The sequence below is a fragment of the Labeo rohita genome, chromosome 12 (assembly GCF_022985175.1).
Source record: "Labeo rohita strain BAU-BD-2019 chromosome 12, IGBB_LRoh.1.0, whole genome shotgun sequence".
Taxonomy (NCBI): Eukaryota; Metazoa; Chordata; class Actinopteri; order Cypriniformes; family Cyprinidae; genus Labeo; species Labeo rohita.
In genome coordinates this window covers 13,386,249-13,403,460 of record NC_066880.1, presented here as the reverse complement: position 1 = coordinate 13,403,460, position 17,212 = coordinate 13,386,249, and the positions used below count along the sequence as shown (strand labels likewise).

At 34.7% G+C, this 17,212-nt stretch overlaps 2 protein-coding genes across 2 annotated transcripts; both read left to right on the top strand.

Annotated features, from left to right (window-relative positions):
* The first annotated feature begins 150 nt into the window (after positions 1–150).
* Positions 151–6,653, top strand: tmem106a (transmembrane protein 106A). Its single transcript, XM_051124274.1, has 8 exons — positions 151–318; positions 2,609–2,775; positions 3,280–3,343; positions 3,456–3,609; positions 3,703–3,843; positions 3,965–4,008; positions 4,903–4,956; positions 6,130–6,653. Exons 2-8 carry the CDS (start codon positions 2,652–2,654, stop codon positions 6,242–6,244), a joined length of 696 nt encoding a protein of 231 aa, XP_050980231.1. The 5' UTR covers positions 151–318; positions 2,609–2,651; the 3' UTR covers positions 6,245–6,653.
* Positions 6,654–13,226: 6,573 nt separating this feature from the next.
* Positions 13,227–15,804, top strand: arl4d (ADP-ribosylation factor-like 4D). Its single transcript, XM_051124279.1, has 2 exons — positions 13,227–13,383; positions 14,520–15,804. The coding sequence occupies exon 2, from the start codon at positions 14,650–14,652 to the stop codon at positions 15,250–15,252; it is 603 nt and encodes a 200-aa protein (XP_050980236.1). The 5' UTR covers positions 13,227–13,383; positions 14,520–14,649; the 3' UTR covers positions 15,253–15,804.
* The last annotated feature ends 1,408 nt before the right edge of the window (positions 15,805–17,212 follow it).

The following is a 17,212-nucleotide window of genomic DNA, read 5'->3' as shown; positions in this document are numbered from 1 at the left end:
ACATTTCCTGACAAAACACATTTAAAAAAACCTCTACAAAGGCTTGACACTAATTTCAGTATAATAGCTCAAATTGTAGTCTGTAGATAAAAACTAACGAGTTGTTTTCAACCGCACGCAGTATCGATTATGAGCAGCAGATGGCGATACCAAACAGCTGAAGGGGATCAAAGAAGGAAGTAGATTCGTATTTGAGTTCACACACTAGTCTTGAAGAAAGTTGCTGTTTTATCTTCAGTAATTGACGAAACAAGTGACATTAGTCTCCGGGAGAAAGCAAATTGAGATCTCAAACAAGAATGCTCCGATGAATTCACGGTAGGTGGAAAAGTGCTTTGTGAAAATTTATCAAACGCACTTAGTAATGTTATGATGACACGAGAATATGTGTCATGTTGTTGTGACATGAATTCGCCAAGTCCTTTGTGACTTAAAACAGCCAAACCGATCTGACATTGTGAGTTTGTTTGTGTACTTGTTATTTCTCTTAAAATGGTTTTAGTTTTACATATTAAAACGTATAAAAATTCCCTACCTAGACGCGCAGCTTATTTCATGAATTGTTTTGCAGGTTTACAGCTTGAGGAAATAACTTAGCAAATTCTTTAATGATTATTTATTATTAGCTAATAATTTAACGTTTAATCTTTAACTATCATAGTCGTTATTATTGTTGTAACGTATGGTTATTAACTATTGCTCTGCACTGTTTCACTTCACTTTAATTTAAATATAGCTGTATGTAAATTTAGAGTTGACGTGCATACACTACCAGTCAAAAGTTTTTAAATCGTAAGATTTTAAATGCTTTTTAAAGAAGTCTCTTCTGCTCACCAAGCCTGCATTTATTTGATCCAAAGCAGAGTTCAAATTGTGTCAAAGCTCTTGGGGGTCCCCCTAAACAGAAAAAAATTTTGTGGGCATTTTTTTAAACTTCTGAAAGTGTGCATTATTTTTTTTGCTTCAAATTCTTATATTTAATCAATAAAGTGACTTAATAATAAGACATTTTAGGCTGTTATCACACAAATATAATCATTATCAACAAAATTCATCTTTTTTAAATATAGAGGAAACACAAACGCTGCATCTGAATTTGCATTTAGATGTATTTACCCACTGTTTAATGCAGGACATGAATGCATTTAACCTGCAGTTACAAATGCATGAAAAATGTTTTAATAATTGAATCCTAAAACGTTGAATGCTGATATTTACAATTCTTTTAAAAAATGAAATGGTAATTTAAATGTGGATTTCTAGGATGGATTCTAGCCAGTGTTTAAGCACTCATAACTCCTGTCATAATCAGTAATGCTGTCCATACACTGTATGATAAATGAATCTCTTACTTACATAGTTCGTACATCTGCACTTTGTTGCTTATGATGAGGGAATTTGCGAGTTCAATCTGAACAAAACTCCAGGTTTCAGCAATGACTGATCTAAACACCTCTGATTGGCCACTGCATTAATGTGCAACGCTGTAAAAACGCGTAAATATAAAATATGATTTACCCTGAGCAAGTCTAAATTTAATACAGCAATCGAATATTTTCATTTCATTCGTTTTTTCATTCATAGTTTTATGTTGAAATATTATATTTTTATTGGAAAAACCAGAACCCAAGTATATAACCCTAAACCTACCAATACTAGGGTGGTAGTAATCTGGCCAGGGTCAGAATTCGGCATAACACCGGGATTCGAACTCAGGACGCCCGTAGCGCAACGGTACTGTATGTAGCCCACAAGGCTATCGGCACCGACCTACTTGAATATATTTTAAAATGTGATTTATTCCTGTGATTTTAAAGCTGAATTTTAGCATCATGACTCCAGTTACATGATTCTTCAGAAATCAAAAATATTCTGATTTGCTGCTCAAAAAAACTAAAAGTTTTTATTTCAGATAAATCCTTATCTTTGGATTATTCTATTCATCAAAGAATTCTGAAATAAAAAAAAATGTACTCAACTGTTTTAAATATTGATGATAATAATGGCAGAAATGTTTCTTGAAAGGCAAATCAGCATATTAGAATTTCTGAAGGATCATGTGACACTGAAGACTGGAGTAATGAAGCTAAAAAATTAAGCTTTGAAATCACAGCAATAAATTACATTTTAAAATGTATGTAAATAGTAAACAGTTATTTTAAACAGTAAAAATATTTCACAATATTACTGCTTTTGCTGTAATTTGGATCAAATAAATGCAGACTTGGTGAGCAGAAGAGAATTAAAAAACATTAAAAATCTTACTGTTCAAAAACTTTTGACTGGTAGTGTAAATATTAAAATATATAAAAAAATATGAAAATTCTATATGAATGACATGTAAAGTGTGCCATTTAAGGTCTTTGATTCATAATGATCTGAGATTTATTGTTGTGGAGCTTTATTGTTCATTTGGGGCCGTTTTACTGTTTTACTGTGTTTTACAGTGAGACCTACAATGGATGTTTGGAGACTGTTTGGTTCACTACACTAATGTATAACTAGAACAATACAATTGCTTTCACCCTAACCTAAAGTAAAAGATTTTCTTTGCAATTGCATACCTGCCACACAAACTTTAGTGAAGCTCTCTTATTGTTTATCATAGAGGTCTTTAGTTTTGACCCTGCAACTTCTGGAAATACAGCATTATGACCCAGAATAAACATGGAGAGAAACGGAGGCTTTCCAAATGGCTGGACTACGGCAGTATCAATGGAGAAGGACAGACGGATCCATGTCCTACCTGCCAAGGCACAGGACGCATCCCGAGAGGCAAGTTTGAGTGACTGTTTTCACATACACTGCCAGTCAAAAGTTTTTGAACAGTTTTGTTTTTTTGGTTAGCTCTTGTACTAACCAAGCCTGCATTTATTTGATCAAAAGTACAGCAAAAACAGTAACATTCTGAAATATTTTTACTGTTTAAAATAACTGTTTATAGAATATTAGAATGATTTCTGAAGGATCATGTGACTCTGAAGACTGGAGTAATGATGCTAAAAATTCAGCTTTGAAATCACAGAAATAAATTAAATTTTAAAATATATTAGAATAGAAATGTTATTTTAAATAGTAAAAATATTTCAAAATTGTACTGTTTTTGCTGTACTTTGGATTAAGTAAATGCAGGCTTTGTGAGCAGTAAAATCTTACTGGTAGTGTACAGTTCTGTATTTACTAATTTGCTTATTACTGGTTACAAATAAGATTTCATTTGTAGTTTCAGCTTTTAAACGCATTCGCCCTTTTTCTGTCATGTTATCTTAACATCCTCAGGTCAAGAGAACCAACTCGTAGCAGTCATTCCTTGCAGTGACCAAAGGCTGAAACCTCACCACACGTCAGTATCACTATGACAAGCAAACTATACTTCTGTAATTTTCAGTTTCAGGGATGAATTAAATGTGCTTATACATATACTGGTTGCAGAAACATGGTTTCTTGTCCCACAGGAAACTGTATGTGTTTATATCAGTGGGGCTTTGCCTTTTGATCTGCTCCCTGATCCTGTTTTTCCTCTTCCCACGGAGTATGGATATGTCACCTGTGGAACTAAAGTCATCTATGGTCTATTTCACTCCAGATAAAGTAAAAATGGTGATCATGGTAAGTGCGTATTAATGTAACACTGTTTGCCTGTTATATTGCATTTGTTTTAATAAAACTTGTAATTCTCTCACCATATTATCTATTCTTCAGCACGAAATGAACCTTACCAACCAAAACTTTGTCAGTATCAAAGCTGCAAACCTTAGTGTGCAATCATTCGTTTTCGAGACGGTGGTGGGCAACAACAAGTTCCTCAATGTCACCATACTACCTCCTCGATCACAGAAAACGGTAACTTTAAGCAATGTATATAATATAAAGCATTTTTCTGTTTTCTCAGATGCGTTACACCAGGCACCAATCAAAACAGATCTAAAATAAAGATGCCATTCATTTCTCTTCCATCTTTCAGATTAAAGTTGCAGCTGAAATTGTTATTGAGGACTCTGGTCTTAAGTAAGTAATACTTCAATCAAAATGTATGTCTCATCATTAAGGCCTTTTAATCATTGTGTACTGTATTCCACTATAATCTTATCATGTGAACTCTCAAGTACTCAAAATACAGTTGAAGTCAAAAGTTTACATACACAAAATGCGAAACGAGCTGGGGGTGAAAACTTTTTGAATTTGAAGATCAGGGTAAATTTTAGTTATTTTATCTTCTGGGAAACATGCAAGTATCTTCTGTAGTTTCTGAAGGGCAGTACTAAATGAAAAAAAAAATGTTATTTAGGCAAAATAAAAAGAAGAATTACACATCTTCATTCTGTTCAAAAGTTTTTACCCCCTGGCTCTTAATGCATTGTTTTTCCTCCTGAAGCATCAGTGAGTGTTTGAACCTTCTGTAATAGTTGCATATGAGTCCCTCAGTTGTCCTCAGTGTGAAAAGATGGATCTCAAAATCATAGTCATTGTTGGAAAGGTTTTAAATAGAATTTGTTGGACCTGAAAGATTTTTCTGAAGAACAGCAGGCAATTTAACGGTGCAGGACAAACAAGGGACTCATGAACAACTATCACTAAACAACAACAACAACAACAACAAAAAAACAGCTGTGGATCATTCAGGTAACAACACAGTATTAAGAATCAAGTGTATGTAAACTTTTGAACGGGGTCATTTTTATAAATTCAACTATTATTTTCTCTTGTGGACTATATGTAAATGTCTTTTATGTGAAATATCTTATTCAGGTCAGTACTAAATAAAAAAATAACATGCATTTTGTATGAACCCTCTTATTTTGGTAAAATAACTAACATTTTGCAGATTCTGCAAGGTGTATGTAAACTTTTGACATCAATTGTATACTAAGAAACCTTTTCTAATGTCTGTTCCTTTTACAGTAATTACTGCAAGTCACATTCCTTTCAGATTCACACCTTATTCTTGCATTTGCAGTAAGTATTTATCTTTATTTCATCAGCTTTATTTTCAGATTTGTGTTAGCATGCTATTTGACCGAGCCACTGAACAATGGTCAGCTCTGGTTGACATGGTGAACACTGGAATTTGGAAGGTGCTAACTTAAGAACTGTGTAAATGTATATTTGGTATAGCTTGTACAAATATACAGTATTTAGCAGTAATTGCTTGTATTTATGACTGATGTACAATAGCTTGTGCTTGTCAGTGAGGTCTAGAGCAGTGAAAACCACTAGAGGGCCTCAGCAAACTTCCAAAGACCTAGAAATTTGCCTAGAGCGTTGTAGATCGCACAAACGCAAGTTATTGTATTCATGTACCATGAAATGTTCTCTAGAGATCAGTTTTTGTTTCAAGAAACTCTGACTTGCCTAAGCTAAAACACTGAGGTTTTTGTAAAAACCTTTACGGCTCATGTTATAGGCCATGACACAGAAATGGTCACTGTGTGGTGTTTTTTTTTTTTTTTTTTTTTTCTGACTGTCAGTCATGTGAATTTTGTGCACTTTGGTCTATATCAAAATTTTATAGGTTACAAAGTGCATGACATAAGCAATACACACCCACAGTAAAATATATAAACTACTTTTCATCTGCAGTCAGTTTAAAACTACTGTTTATTGTATTATAAAATGTAATTTATTCATGTGATGTAAAGCTGAATTTTCAGCATCATTACTCCAGTCTTCAGTGTCATATGATCCCTCAGAAATCATTCTGTGCTGATTTACTGCTCAAGAAATAGTTCTTCTTATTATTAATGTTGAAAACAGTGGCACTGCTTTTTTTTTTTTTTCATCATTCTTTGATGGCACTGCATTTATTTGAAATAGAAATCTTTTGTAAACGTCATTAAAAAAGTTTTTGCCTCCTTGTTAAATAATAACAATAAAATTAAGTAATATATTTTTTAAAAACTCTCATTGACCCCAAAATTTAATATTTACATATATATTAAAATCCATACATTCTTTATTTTGGGTTGCAAATACTTGTATCATAAATACTTAAGGATAAATTTAATAAGTACATTCTACTTTAAACTATGCATTTCATTATGTCACATTTCAGTGGTTGGTTTATAGACAACATTATAAAAAACAATTCATATTTACTATTTAATGTAAAATTCTTTGTGTTCTCCACAGACTGACTATTAAAGTCTCCTACCTGTCCCATTCAGAGCAGATGTCTACAGATGTCTATGAGTATATTGACTGTGGAGTGAATTCAACTGTGCATCATAACTTCCCTCTGACTTGAGACAAAACCATTGCCAACGTGCGCCCATGAATGCTGATGTTATAAAAATCAGAATAGGCTGCTTTCAAAAAGATTGCCATTTTATGCTACAGTTTACTACAGTTCATTTAAATGGTCAATTTTGACTATAATAATAGTAACATGTAATATACAATGTAAATATAACTGGAATAATGAATGTGCGTTGTTAACTCAGACCACTTTTCTTGTTTGTTGATTTGTTTGTGTTTACATTATAAAAATGCGTTTTAAAATTTGCACAACACAAAATTGCACATTAAATGACCTGCATTTTATTTAAGAATTGAGTGAATCCAATTAGATCTGGTAGGACACCCAGTTCTGTTTTAATTAGGATTATTAAAACCCAACAATAAACAATAAAGTTTTTTGATTAAATACACCTTGATATTGGAGTTGGTGCTGTCTAGTAGTCTGGCCTTCATGTTCACCATTGCTGGGAATACTGCAGAGACTAAAGCAAATGAAACACACATCTTATGTAGATGTTGCATTTTCTGGATAATCTTCCCCACCTTATAAGCTCTTTAATTAATCACTGTGAATTTATGCATTGCCATATAGTGGGGCTAGACAAAATAAAACATGTAGTCTTTATAGTATAGTCAAAATAAAGTTAAATATTTAAATGGATGATGCTTAGCACTGATACATAAGAACAGGTTAAACAAGTATAAATTTAGCCACTGCAGTCACTCACTGTGTATCTTTTGTTCATCTTGGCATGACACTTGCAAACGCATTGCTTGTTAGCCTCTAAAGAACACAAATATGTTTTACGCTGATTAGGTTTCCATGTATCATTTTGTTCATTTTGGTTTTGATCATTCAAATGTAGTCACCTCTAAAATTGTGACTCTATGTTTTTAATGGCATGCAACAATGGAGAATTCTTCAGTGTGTTCTTCAGATGTTTGAGCTGTTATTTTGAGCAGCTTTACCTAGAGACTCACTGGACCCTGCAGGTTCACAGGGCGTTACAGGTGCCGCAGACTCATTTTTCTTTTCTTCTCGGTTGCCTTCCTAAAAAAGCAATACAAATCCATATTTAATCTATGAAATATGATATATTACAATGAAATATATATCTTGTCACGGGGGCGGAGCAAAGCGACAGACACAGTGGGCGTGACGTCAGGCCTCGGAGAGGCTTTTATTAAACAATAAAACAAAGTGTCCAAAAAGGGGGAAAAAGTGTCCAAAACAAAAAGGGGGATCTGGTGTCCTCGAAGTGACGGGGTTCCGTGAAGGAGGGGTAGTGTTCCAAAAGGGAAGGGTCCAGGTAAGGGGCGGAGTCCGGCGGCCGCACGCGCTCCCCGCTCAGGTCCGGGGTGCGAGGGGCGGCGGCTTCTCTAGCGGCATCGTCCTCCTCCACCTACGCGGCGCTTCTGGGGGATAACACGGCCCGGCATCCTGGCCCGTCAGCCGTTACGGGTGCGGTCCTCATCCGGACCCGCGGGGTCCGGCAACTCGTCCTGCGGCGCTGGTTCCCTCTTCACCCCTTCCTGGACCCACGAGGACACCAGCGTGCATGCACGGGGAAGAGACCGGTCTCCTGAGGAGAGGCGCGCTCGGCATTTTAACAGCGGCGGTGATGAGGCTTCATTCACATCAGGTGTGCCTCATCACACGCCGCCAGACCTGGATGTTTCGGCGCCCCTCCTCCTCCCACACGCCCACTCCCGTCGGGAGCCTGGTGAAGGGCGGCGATTACCGACGGGGTGCAGCTGACAATAAGGGGGGGGGAGGCAGTCGACTCGTCACAATATATACGTTTAACATGGGCACCTGTTTAACTCTAGCAGATACTCTGCGGTCCAGCACCTGCTGACGGCGACGGGCCTCCCAGTGCATGGCTGACATGTTACACCACCCGTTGGCCTGTAAGAGAGACAAGTCAATGCGAAGTAACGTGAGACCATTTCCTGATTAATGAAATTCAAACCCAGATGCTGAGATGTTTCCTTTGTCATGACACGCATAAAGAAATAAACACTGAACTGATTTATTAGCTGCTCGTAAATGTTGACACTCGGTAGGAGCCTATAGGCAACAAGGTAAACAAACAATTCAAAATGTAATAATGCACTTTTAGAACTGTAGTTTAGCATTAATTATTCCTGTGGCTTTCATCTAGTGCAAGCCTGATACCGTTACAACACTTGTGTCTGTGACAAGCAGAGTAAACGCATGCAACAGTTTGTCCTAACTTTAGACAAACTAGACTAAACAATATAAAGTCCTAATAAAATAGCAAGAAGAGCTAGTTCGCAAAGCGGTGGACACATTTTTACCAAGTTCTGGTCTTCTGCAGATAATTCCCATCCGCACTGAACGCTGACGTTACGTCCTCCTCAGACGGGTTTGTTGGTTTCCAAGCAACGTTCGGCAATCGCTCACAACGTGCTGACGCAACACAGTCTGACTGTAGCGCATGTTACGTCATGTTCATTATGTTCTATGAGAGTGGAAACATTTCGTCTTATGAAGACTTTATGCAAGTTTACAATTTTTCCATCCCCTTTAAATAATTTAAACAAGTGGTTAAAGCTATTCCAAATGGGTTGATACAACTAATAAATAATCATCTCTCTTATGGAAGCAATGAAAGAATATTTCCAGAATTAAAAGTTGATGGTATTGCAATACATTCTTCCTCTTGTAATAATAAAAATATTAGACAAATTTTGCAATCAAAACATAAAATCTCACCTAGAGGAAAATTCTTTTGAAATGCAAAAATTTCTGATATTAATTGGAAAACGACCTGGTCAAATCCTTATAAATTTTGTATTTTGAATAAAGTTAAAGAGGTGCATTTCAAAATACTTCACAAAATTTACCCATGTAAATTAGCTCTTTCTAAATTCATGGACATTGACAGTACTTGTAGTTTTTGTAATGCACATGAGGAAGATTTGTGTCATTTGTTTTATGATTGTGATTTGTCTCTTAAATTTTGGTCTGATGTTAGTGCCTTTCTATTTCTGCGAAGAAATGTCAACTATATGCTTTCTTTAAAAGATGTGATTTGTACTTATTCACACAAAAGTAAAATGATTGAGTATGTTGTTAACTTTTACATTTTACAAGGTAAATATTATATTTATAAACAGAAATTTGCGAAATGCATACCAAAGTGTAATTTATTTTTATCAGAAATGGAGATTTTGAAAAAGTCTCTAATGCAAATTAATAATAAAAAGAATGTCATATTGTTAGATTTCATAGAGAAATTCTTTTCTGATATAGCTCCCCCGCTGCAACTGTTGAATATGTCCTAAAGAAAAAGGAAGAAAATGTTAACTATTGTTTAGTTTTTTCAATGGTTTTTGTTTTATTTTATGTTTATATATAAATGTTTTTTTTTTGTTTATTTTTTTATTTTATTTTATTTTATCTTTTATTTATTTTTTATTATTATTATTTTTTATCCATTTTGTTTCTCTCCCTTTAAAACTCTATTTTACTGTATAAGATTGCTTAATATTTTGTATATCTGGATTTACTTGTTAATATTTTTGTAATGTTCAATCTTTTTTCTTGAATAAAAAAAAACACACACACAAAAAAAAAAAAAAAATGTCATGTTCATTTAAATAAATAAATAAATAAAAATACTTCATGTTCATTGTTTATCAAAAAAGTCTATAATAGCTTGAAACTTTCATTAAGCCCACAGCCTTTTACAGCGTGGACTTCTTTTACCTCGGTTAGTCAGAAACATATACACAACGCCAACTACTTTTAAAAGTATATTTCTGTAATGTGCACATCTATAAAAACGTGACATTAGATTTATGCATATATACACTGTGTGCATAATTATTAGGCACGCTAATATTCTGGTCATATTTTTTTTCCAAGCACATTTTACCAATTCCAAACCACATCAATCTTAATAACTACTATTAATTTTGTATTTAATCATTTATACGTGATATATATTTGTCCATGAAGGCTGGAAGTGAAAAACTCCTTATATTCAGGTGTGCGTAATTATTATGCACGTTTTCTTTTACATATAAATAAGCCAAAAAAGAGATTTAACCCAGACTGAAAAGTCAAAAATTATTAAATGCCCAAGAGAAGGATGCGATACTAATGCAATACTAGAATTTGCAAAGTTAAGGCATGACCACTGGACAGAGAAATGCTCATTTGGTCAGCACGGTGAGAAAAAAAACAGTGGAGAAGAAAAGACACTTTAATTGCAAAAGAATTAAGAATTAAAGTAAAGAATTAGCTGTGAAACCATCAGGAACCATTTAGTCTCCAGCGGCACCATTTTCCAGAGCTGCAACCTACCTGGAGTCTTCAGAAGTTCAGTGTGTCAGGTTCTAAGAGACTTTTCTTGGGTGAAAAATCCTAAAAAATGACCCTCATTTAAAGAGAATAACATGCTGAAGTGTTGTGAAATACATGAAGACTGTTTTCTATAGGCTTTATAGACAGATAAGTTGAGAGTGACTTTTGAAGGACCAGCATCAAATCCTCTTATACCACTCTTTCAAGAATTTATCTTCCAAAATCTGGCAGTAAGTTTTGGGAGTTCATTTTGGTCCATCTCTGCAAGTCAGACTTTTCAGGATAGGAGATAGACTAAACATGAACTCCCAAAATGTACTGCTAGATTCTGGAAGACAAATTCTTGAATCAGAAATACAAGAGGATGTGGTGCCGGTCCTTCAAGAGTCACTCTCAACTTATCTGTCTATAAAGCCTATAAAAAAACTGTCTTCATGTATTTTACAACACTTCAGAATGTTATTCTTATTAAGTGAGGGTCATTTTTTAGTTTTTTTTCTCAAGCAAAGTCTCTGAGAACCTGACACATTGAACTTCTGAAGACTCCAGGTAGGTTGCAGCTCTGGAAAATGGTGGCGCTGGAGACTAAATGGTTCCTAATGGTTTCACAGCTAATTCTTTACTTTAATTCTTAATTCTTTTGCAGTTAACGTGTCTTTTCTTCTCCACCGTTTTTTTTTTTCTCACCGTGCTGACCCAACGAGCATTTTTCTGTCCAATGGTCATGCCTTAACTTTGCAAATTCTAGTATTGCATTAGTTTTGCATCCTTCTCTTGGGCATTTAATAATTTTTGACTTTTCAGTCTGGGTTAAATCTCTTTTTTGGCTTATTTATATGTAAAAGAAAACGTGCCTAATAATTATGCACACCTGAATACAAGGAATTTTTCACTTCCAGCCTTCATGGACAAATATATATCATGTATAAATGATTAAATACAAAATTAATAGTAGTTATTAAGATTGATATGGTTTGGAATTGGTAAAATGTGCTTGGTAAAAAAATATGACCGGAATATCAACGTGCCTAATAATTATGCACACAGTGTATATATATAGGAATAGAGTGGGGGAAAAACCTGACTGAAACATTGCAACTTACTAAAACTTTTTATTTTTAGTTTATTAAAACTTTTTTTTTTCACAGACAAAAAGGTACAATATCTCCCACTTGGTAGTTTTTAAAATATACTTTCGTGATTTGTAAATCTATAAAAAACGATTTGACTTCCGTAGATGTACTTTCTGATACAAACAGCATTCGTGAGTGTATATGCATTTCATCCCATTATGACGAACTTCTGTTGTTACTGAAATTTTATTTTATTTTTTAAAATTGAGTTTTGGTTAATAATCTACAGTACATTAATAAGTGATAAATTCCACAAACAACAGGGTGAGGAAAAAAATATATAGGACCAGAAAAACAACCTGACTGAAACGTTGTTTATTTATTAAAATTATTCAAACATTTTTTAATTATTTTTTTTTCACAGACAAAAAGATGCAGTATCTCCCACTAGTTTTTAAAGTATATTTTTGTGTAAAAAAACGTGATGTACTTTCTGATATAAAACAGTGTGCATTTCAGCGCATTATAGCGAACTTTTTTTTAATTCAGATTTGGTAAATAATGTACAACACATTAACACAAGTGAAAAATTCAATAAACAACAAGGTGAGAAAAAAATACAGGACAGAGAGAAAAAAACCTGACTTAAACGTTTAAAACATCACTGCAACTTATTAAAAAATATATGTGTGACCCTGGACCACAAAACCAGTCTTAAGTCGCTGGGGTATATTTGTAGCAATAGCCAAAAATACATTGTATGGGTCAAAATTATTGATTTTTCTTTTATGGCAAAAATCATTAGGAAAATAAGTAAATATCATGTTCCATGAAGATATTTTGTAAAATTCCTACTGTAAATGTATGAAAACTTAATTTTTGATTAGTCATATATATTGTTAAGAACATTATTTGAAAAACTTCAAAGGCAATTTTCTAAATATTTAGATTTTTTTGCACCCTCAGATTCCTGATATTTAAATAGTTGTATCTATGGATGCATCAATGGAAAGCTTATTTATTCAGCTTTCATATAATGTATAAATCTCAATTTTGAAAAAATGACCCTTACGACTGGTTTTGTGACCCAGGGTCACATATAATATCTCCCACTTGGTAGGTTTCAAAGTATATTGTGATGTGTGTAAATATATAAAAACGTGAATTCTGACTTCTCTGGATGGACTTTCTGATACAAACAGCATTTTGTTAGCGACTGCATTTTTTAACATCATTGCAACTTCCATGGAAATACTTAAAAACCCCACACTCCTCTGCATGCACAGACAAAACAATTATGTTATCCACAGCATTTTAACATCACTGCCACTTCAATGTAAAAACGTCAAAACCCAAACTTCTCTGCATGCACAGACAAAACAAGGTATCTTCGACTTGGTAGTTTCGATGCCTCAGGCTCGCCACAAAGAGGTGCTGTTTGGGCAGAAAACAAACACGTCTTGACATTCGATATCTGGCCGTACAAGACGCCGAACAATCAAACGCTAGAGGGAGTAGCGAGGGAGGAATGAGGGGTTCATCTGACGTCACATGCGGGGATTGTTGTTCCAGATCTTGTGCGCTCAGCTCCACTTTCATCTCTGAGGTCAGTGGTATCGGAGGGAAGAGAGACTAAGGAAAAATGATCGTTGTTTTGAGTCGTTTGGATAACTGGGCGCCTGTGTTTTTAAAGTGAGAAATGGAAACGATGCCTGGGACAAAATAAACACCTATTGGGTGAGTGCTAAAAAAGATTAAACAACGTTTTACAAGCGAGGTTTTCGTTCTTGCTAACGTTACACTGCGGTTTTCGTTCTCAAGAAGTATCTGCTGAGTTTACTCGACAAAGCTTGATTTTAACTTACACTCTGTAATGTTTTTCATGCTTTTTAAAAGTTGTTATGAATAGGATTTTACTATTTATACTTGCAGGTACCAGATTTCATAGTTTTGACAGCGGTGGTAACATTATTTGACGTACCCCTAATTTCCATTTAAACTATAAGCGTAAAAATTTAGTAATAAACCTGCAACAGTACAGAAAATTATAACAGCCATGTTAAAATGTGACCCTGGACCACAAAACCAGTCATTGAAATTGAGGTTCATACATCTGAAAGCTAAATAAGCTTTCCATTGATGTATGGTTTGTTAGCATAGGACAATATTTGGCAGAGATACAACTGTTTGAAACTCTGGAATCTGAGAAAAATTAAAATATTGAGAAAATCACCTTTAAAGTTGTCCATATGAAGTTCTTAGCAATGCATATTACTACTCAAAAATTTACTTTTGATATATTTACGGTAGGAAATTTACAAAATATCTTTATGTAACATGATCTTTACTTAATATCTTAATGATCCTAATGATAATTTTGACCCGTACAATGTATTGTTGCCTATTGCTACAAATTTACCGGTGCTACTTATGATTGGTTTTCTGGTCCAGGGTCACAAATGTGGTTCGCTCACCTGTGTTAGAAATGATCTGATAATAATAAGACAACATCTAATGTTGATATCTGCCTCCTAAACAGGTAAAACAAAGATAACAAAGATAAAACTGTCTTTTTTCAGAAATCTATTTTTGTTTAGACTGTTAAGAGGATTTTGTGCTTCAAATAAGCATACAGAGCAATCTCTATGCACTCATTTACAGAGAGTCTTTAACTACAAATAAACTATTTGTTTTCTTTTTTGTTCTATTTAATGTTAATTTAATTGTTAATACGACACCAAGATTTTTTTTTATCATATAGAACTGACTACTTTTTATATTTTGTCTGCTTTTGCTCGAAGGCAGATCTGGTAAAGTTGTAAATAACTTCCATATCTGTGATGATAATCAGCTTTTGTTTTTTCCTTAATTAGGTTCCACACGGTGCCTCCGATCTTAGAAGCACCTCTGTCTGTCTGCAGTACCTTTGAAGTAGGTGCAAATGCCAAACACTTAGACAAATCTGCTTCTCCTTACAAGAGGGTGCGAAAAAACCAAGTTGCCATGGGAAACCAGTTGACAGAGATTGCCCCCAATACACCGTTCCTGCCTAACTTCCAGTCCCTCCACGTTGTGGTCATTGGTTTGGACTCTGCAGGCAAAACCTCACTTCTCTACAGACTGAAGCTGAAGGAATTTGTTGAAACTATCCCAACCAAGGGATTTAACACTGAGAAGATTAAAGTTCCCGTCGGAAATGGCCGTGCCATCACCTTCCAGGTGTGGGATGTGGGCGGTCAGGAGAAGCTTCGGCCTTTGTGGAAGTCCTACACGCGGCGTACGGACGGCATGGTCTTTGTAGTGGACTCCACGGAGGTGGAGCGCATGGAGGAGGCTAAGGTGGAGTTGCACAAGATCACACGCACGTCAGAGAACCAAGGCGTGCCGGTGCTGGTGTTGGCTAACAAACAGGACCTTCCAGTCGCACTGCCTGTTTCTGACGTGGAGAAGGTTTTGGCCGTGCATGAACTGAGTGCCTCCACCCTACACCATGTGCAAGGATGCAGTGCGGTCGACGGGCAAGGATTACAGCTCGGTTTGGAAAAACTCTATGATATGATTCTCAAACGAAAGAAAATGGTGAAGCACAGCAAGAAAAAAAGATGAGCTGAATGGGACAGCATACTTGCGAAGCTCCTCGGTTGTAGGATTTTCCAGTAAATCCCTGAATGAAGGAAATACTCCAGATGGCCCAGTGGTCAGGAGAAAACAGATTTGACCTTTATGTGTCACACAGTATTGAACTGCTTTCTTCCATGCCTAGTAATTGCTGTGCAGCTCCCCTTTGTAATCAAGGAATATGTGATAGCATTGATAGGCTGTAGAATCAGCAAAACTCAAGACTACGTCCTTGCCTTTTTTTCTTTTTCATGCAAGAAAGAGACTAAATTATAGCTTGGCAACATTTTCACCAGACTTCAGACATTTTTTCCACAAACGTTACGTTGATTGCCAGTGCCGATATAATAAAAGGCCATATAAATGTTCACGCTATGCTAGTTGTGAAACCGAAGTCTTATGCGAATCACTGAGATTCACTATTCACAGATCTACGTTTTAGTTGGAAAACCTGTTTGTTTTTACATGCTGTAAATAGTTTTTGTAATGCTGTAGAATTAATAAATTATAGACTGCTTTGACACAGTCAGTGTTCCAGAAGCCATGTCTTTTATTACTGAGGCTGAACGGTATTTCCTGAAATGTTAATCTTTATATACACTACCAGTCAAAAGTTTTTGAACAGTAAGACTTTTAATGTTTTTTAAAGAATTCTCTTCTGTCACCAAGCCTGCATTTATCTGATCAAGATAAAAACAGTGATGTTGTGTAGTATTTTTACTATTTAAAATAACTGTTTTCTATTTGAAGATATTTTAAAATGTAATTTATTCCTTTGATTAAAGCTAAATTTTCAGTGTTCAGTGTCACATGATCCTTTACAAATCATTCTAATATGCTGATTTGCTGTTCAAGAAATATTTTTTATTATTATCAATATTTAAAACAGTAAATTTTTTTCAGGATTCTTTGATGAAAAAAAAAGATCCAAAGATCAGCATTTATCTGAAATAAAAAGTTTTTGTTACATTACACACTATACCATTTAAAAGCTCAGAGTCAGTCAGTTATTATTATTATTATTTTTTTGGGGGGGGAAATAAATTATTACTACTTTTATTTAGCAATGATGTTTTAAATTGACCAAAAGTGATGATAAAGACATTTATAATGTTAAAAAAATTCTATTTCAGATAAATGCTGTTCTTCTGAACTTCAAAATTCTCAGCTGTTTTCAACATAATAATAATAATAATAATAAATGTTTCTGAGCAGCAAATCAGAATGTTAAAATGATTTCTGCAGGATCATGTGACTGGAATAATGATACTAAAAATGTATCTTTGAAATCACAAGAATAAATTACATTTTAAAATATATTCAAATACAAAACAGTTATTTTAAATAGTAAAAATATTTCAAAATTGTACTGTTTTTGCTGTACTTTGGATCACACAGGCTTGGTAAGCATAAGAGAGTTTTTTTTAAAAGCATTAAAAATCGTACTGTTCAAAAACTTTTGACTGGTAGTGTGTTCTGCTCTTGAAAACATAAAATCACACTAATATATATGAAATGAGCTTTTAATTGTTTTAATTGCTGTGATTAAAGCGAAAACAGCCCCTATTAAACTATTAATAGAGCAGCGCTCATGCTGATGTCATTGTGTTCAGGGAGAGCATCCCACAGGAAATGCATCGATGCTGAAAGAACATTGTTTGATGTAACCTTGGTGCTACAGCGTAATTCGGAAACTAAGCCTAGAAATGGGCGGAAGCAAGATCATATCACATTTGCTGCCACAATATGCAAGATTTATTAAACAAAGTGGCTGCAGTGGCATCTTTAATGTAAATCTACTATTCTTTGCATTGTTTTATAAGAGCAAATGGTTTTTGAATGTCCCGACCCCCACCATTGCACAGACAGACAAATCTATTTACTTTGCTATCAACTTCCCAGTGAAGCAGCTGCTTTGCTCTGATTGGATTAATTGGTGCTCTGGGTT

Excerpts from the sequence above, each read along its gene's own strand:
- tmem106a (XM_051124274.1), top strand. The coding sequence starts at position 2,652 with ATGACCCAGAATAAACATGGAGAGAAACGGAGGCTTTCCAAATGGCTG. Across the intron at positions 2,776-3,279 it reads CACAGGACGCATCCCGAGAG|GTCAAGAGAACCAACTCGTA; the intron begins GCAAGTTTGAGT and ends TAACATCCTCAG. Across the intron at positions 3,844-3,964 it reads CTCCTCGATCACAGAAAACG|ATTAAAGTTGCAGCTGAAAT; the intron begins GTAACTTTAAGC and ends TCCATCTTTCAG.
- arl4d (XM_051124279.1), top strand. The coding sequence starts at position 14,650 with ATGGGAAACCAGTTGACAGAGATTGCCCCCAATACACCGTTCCTGCCT.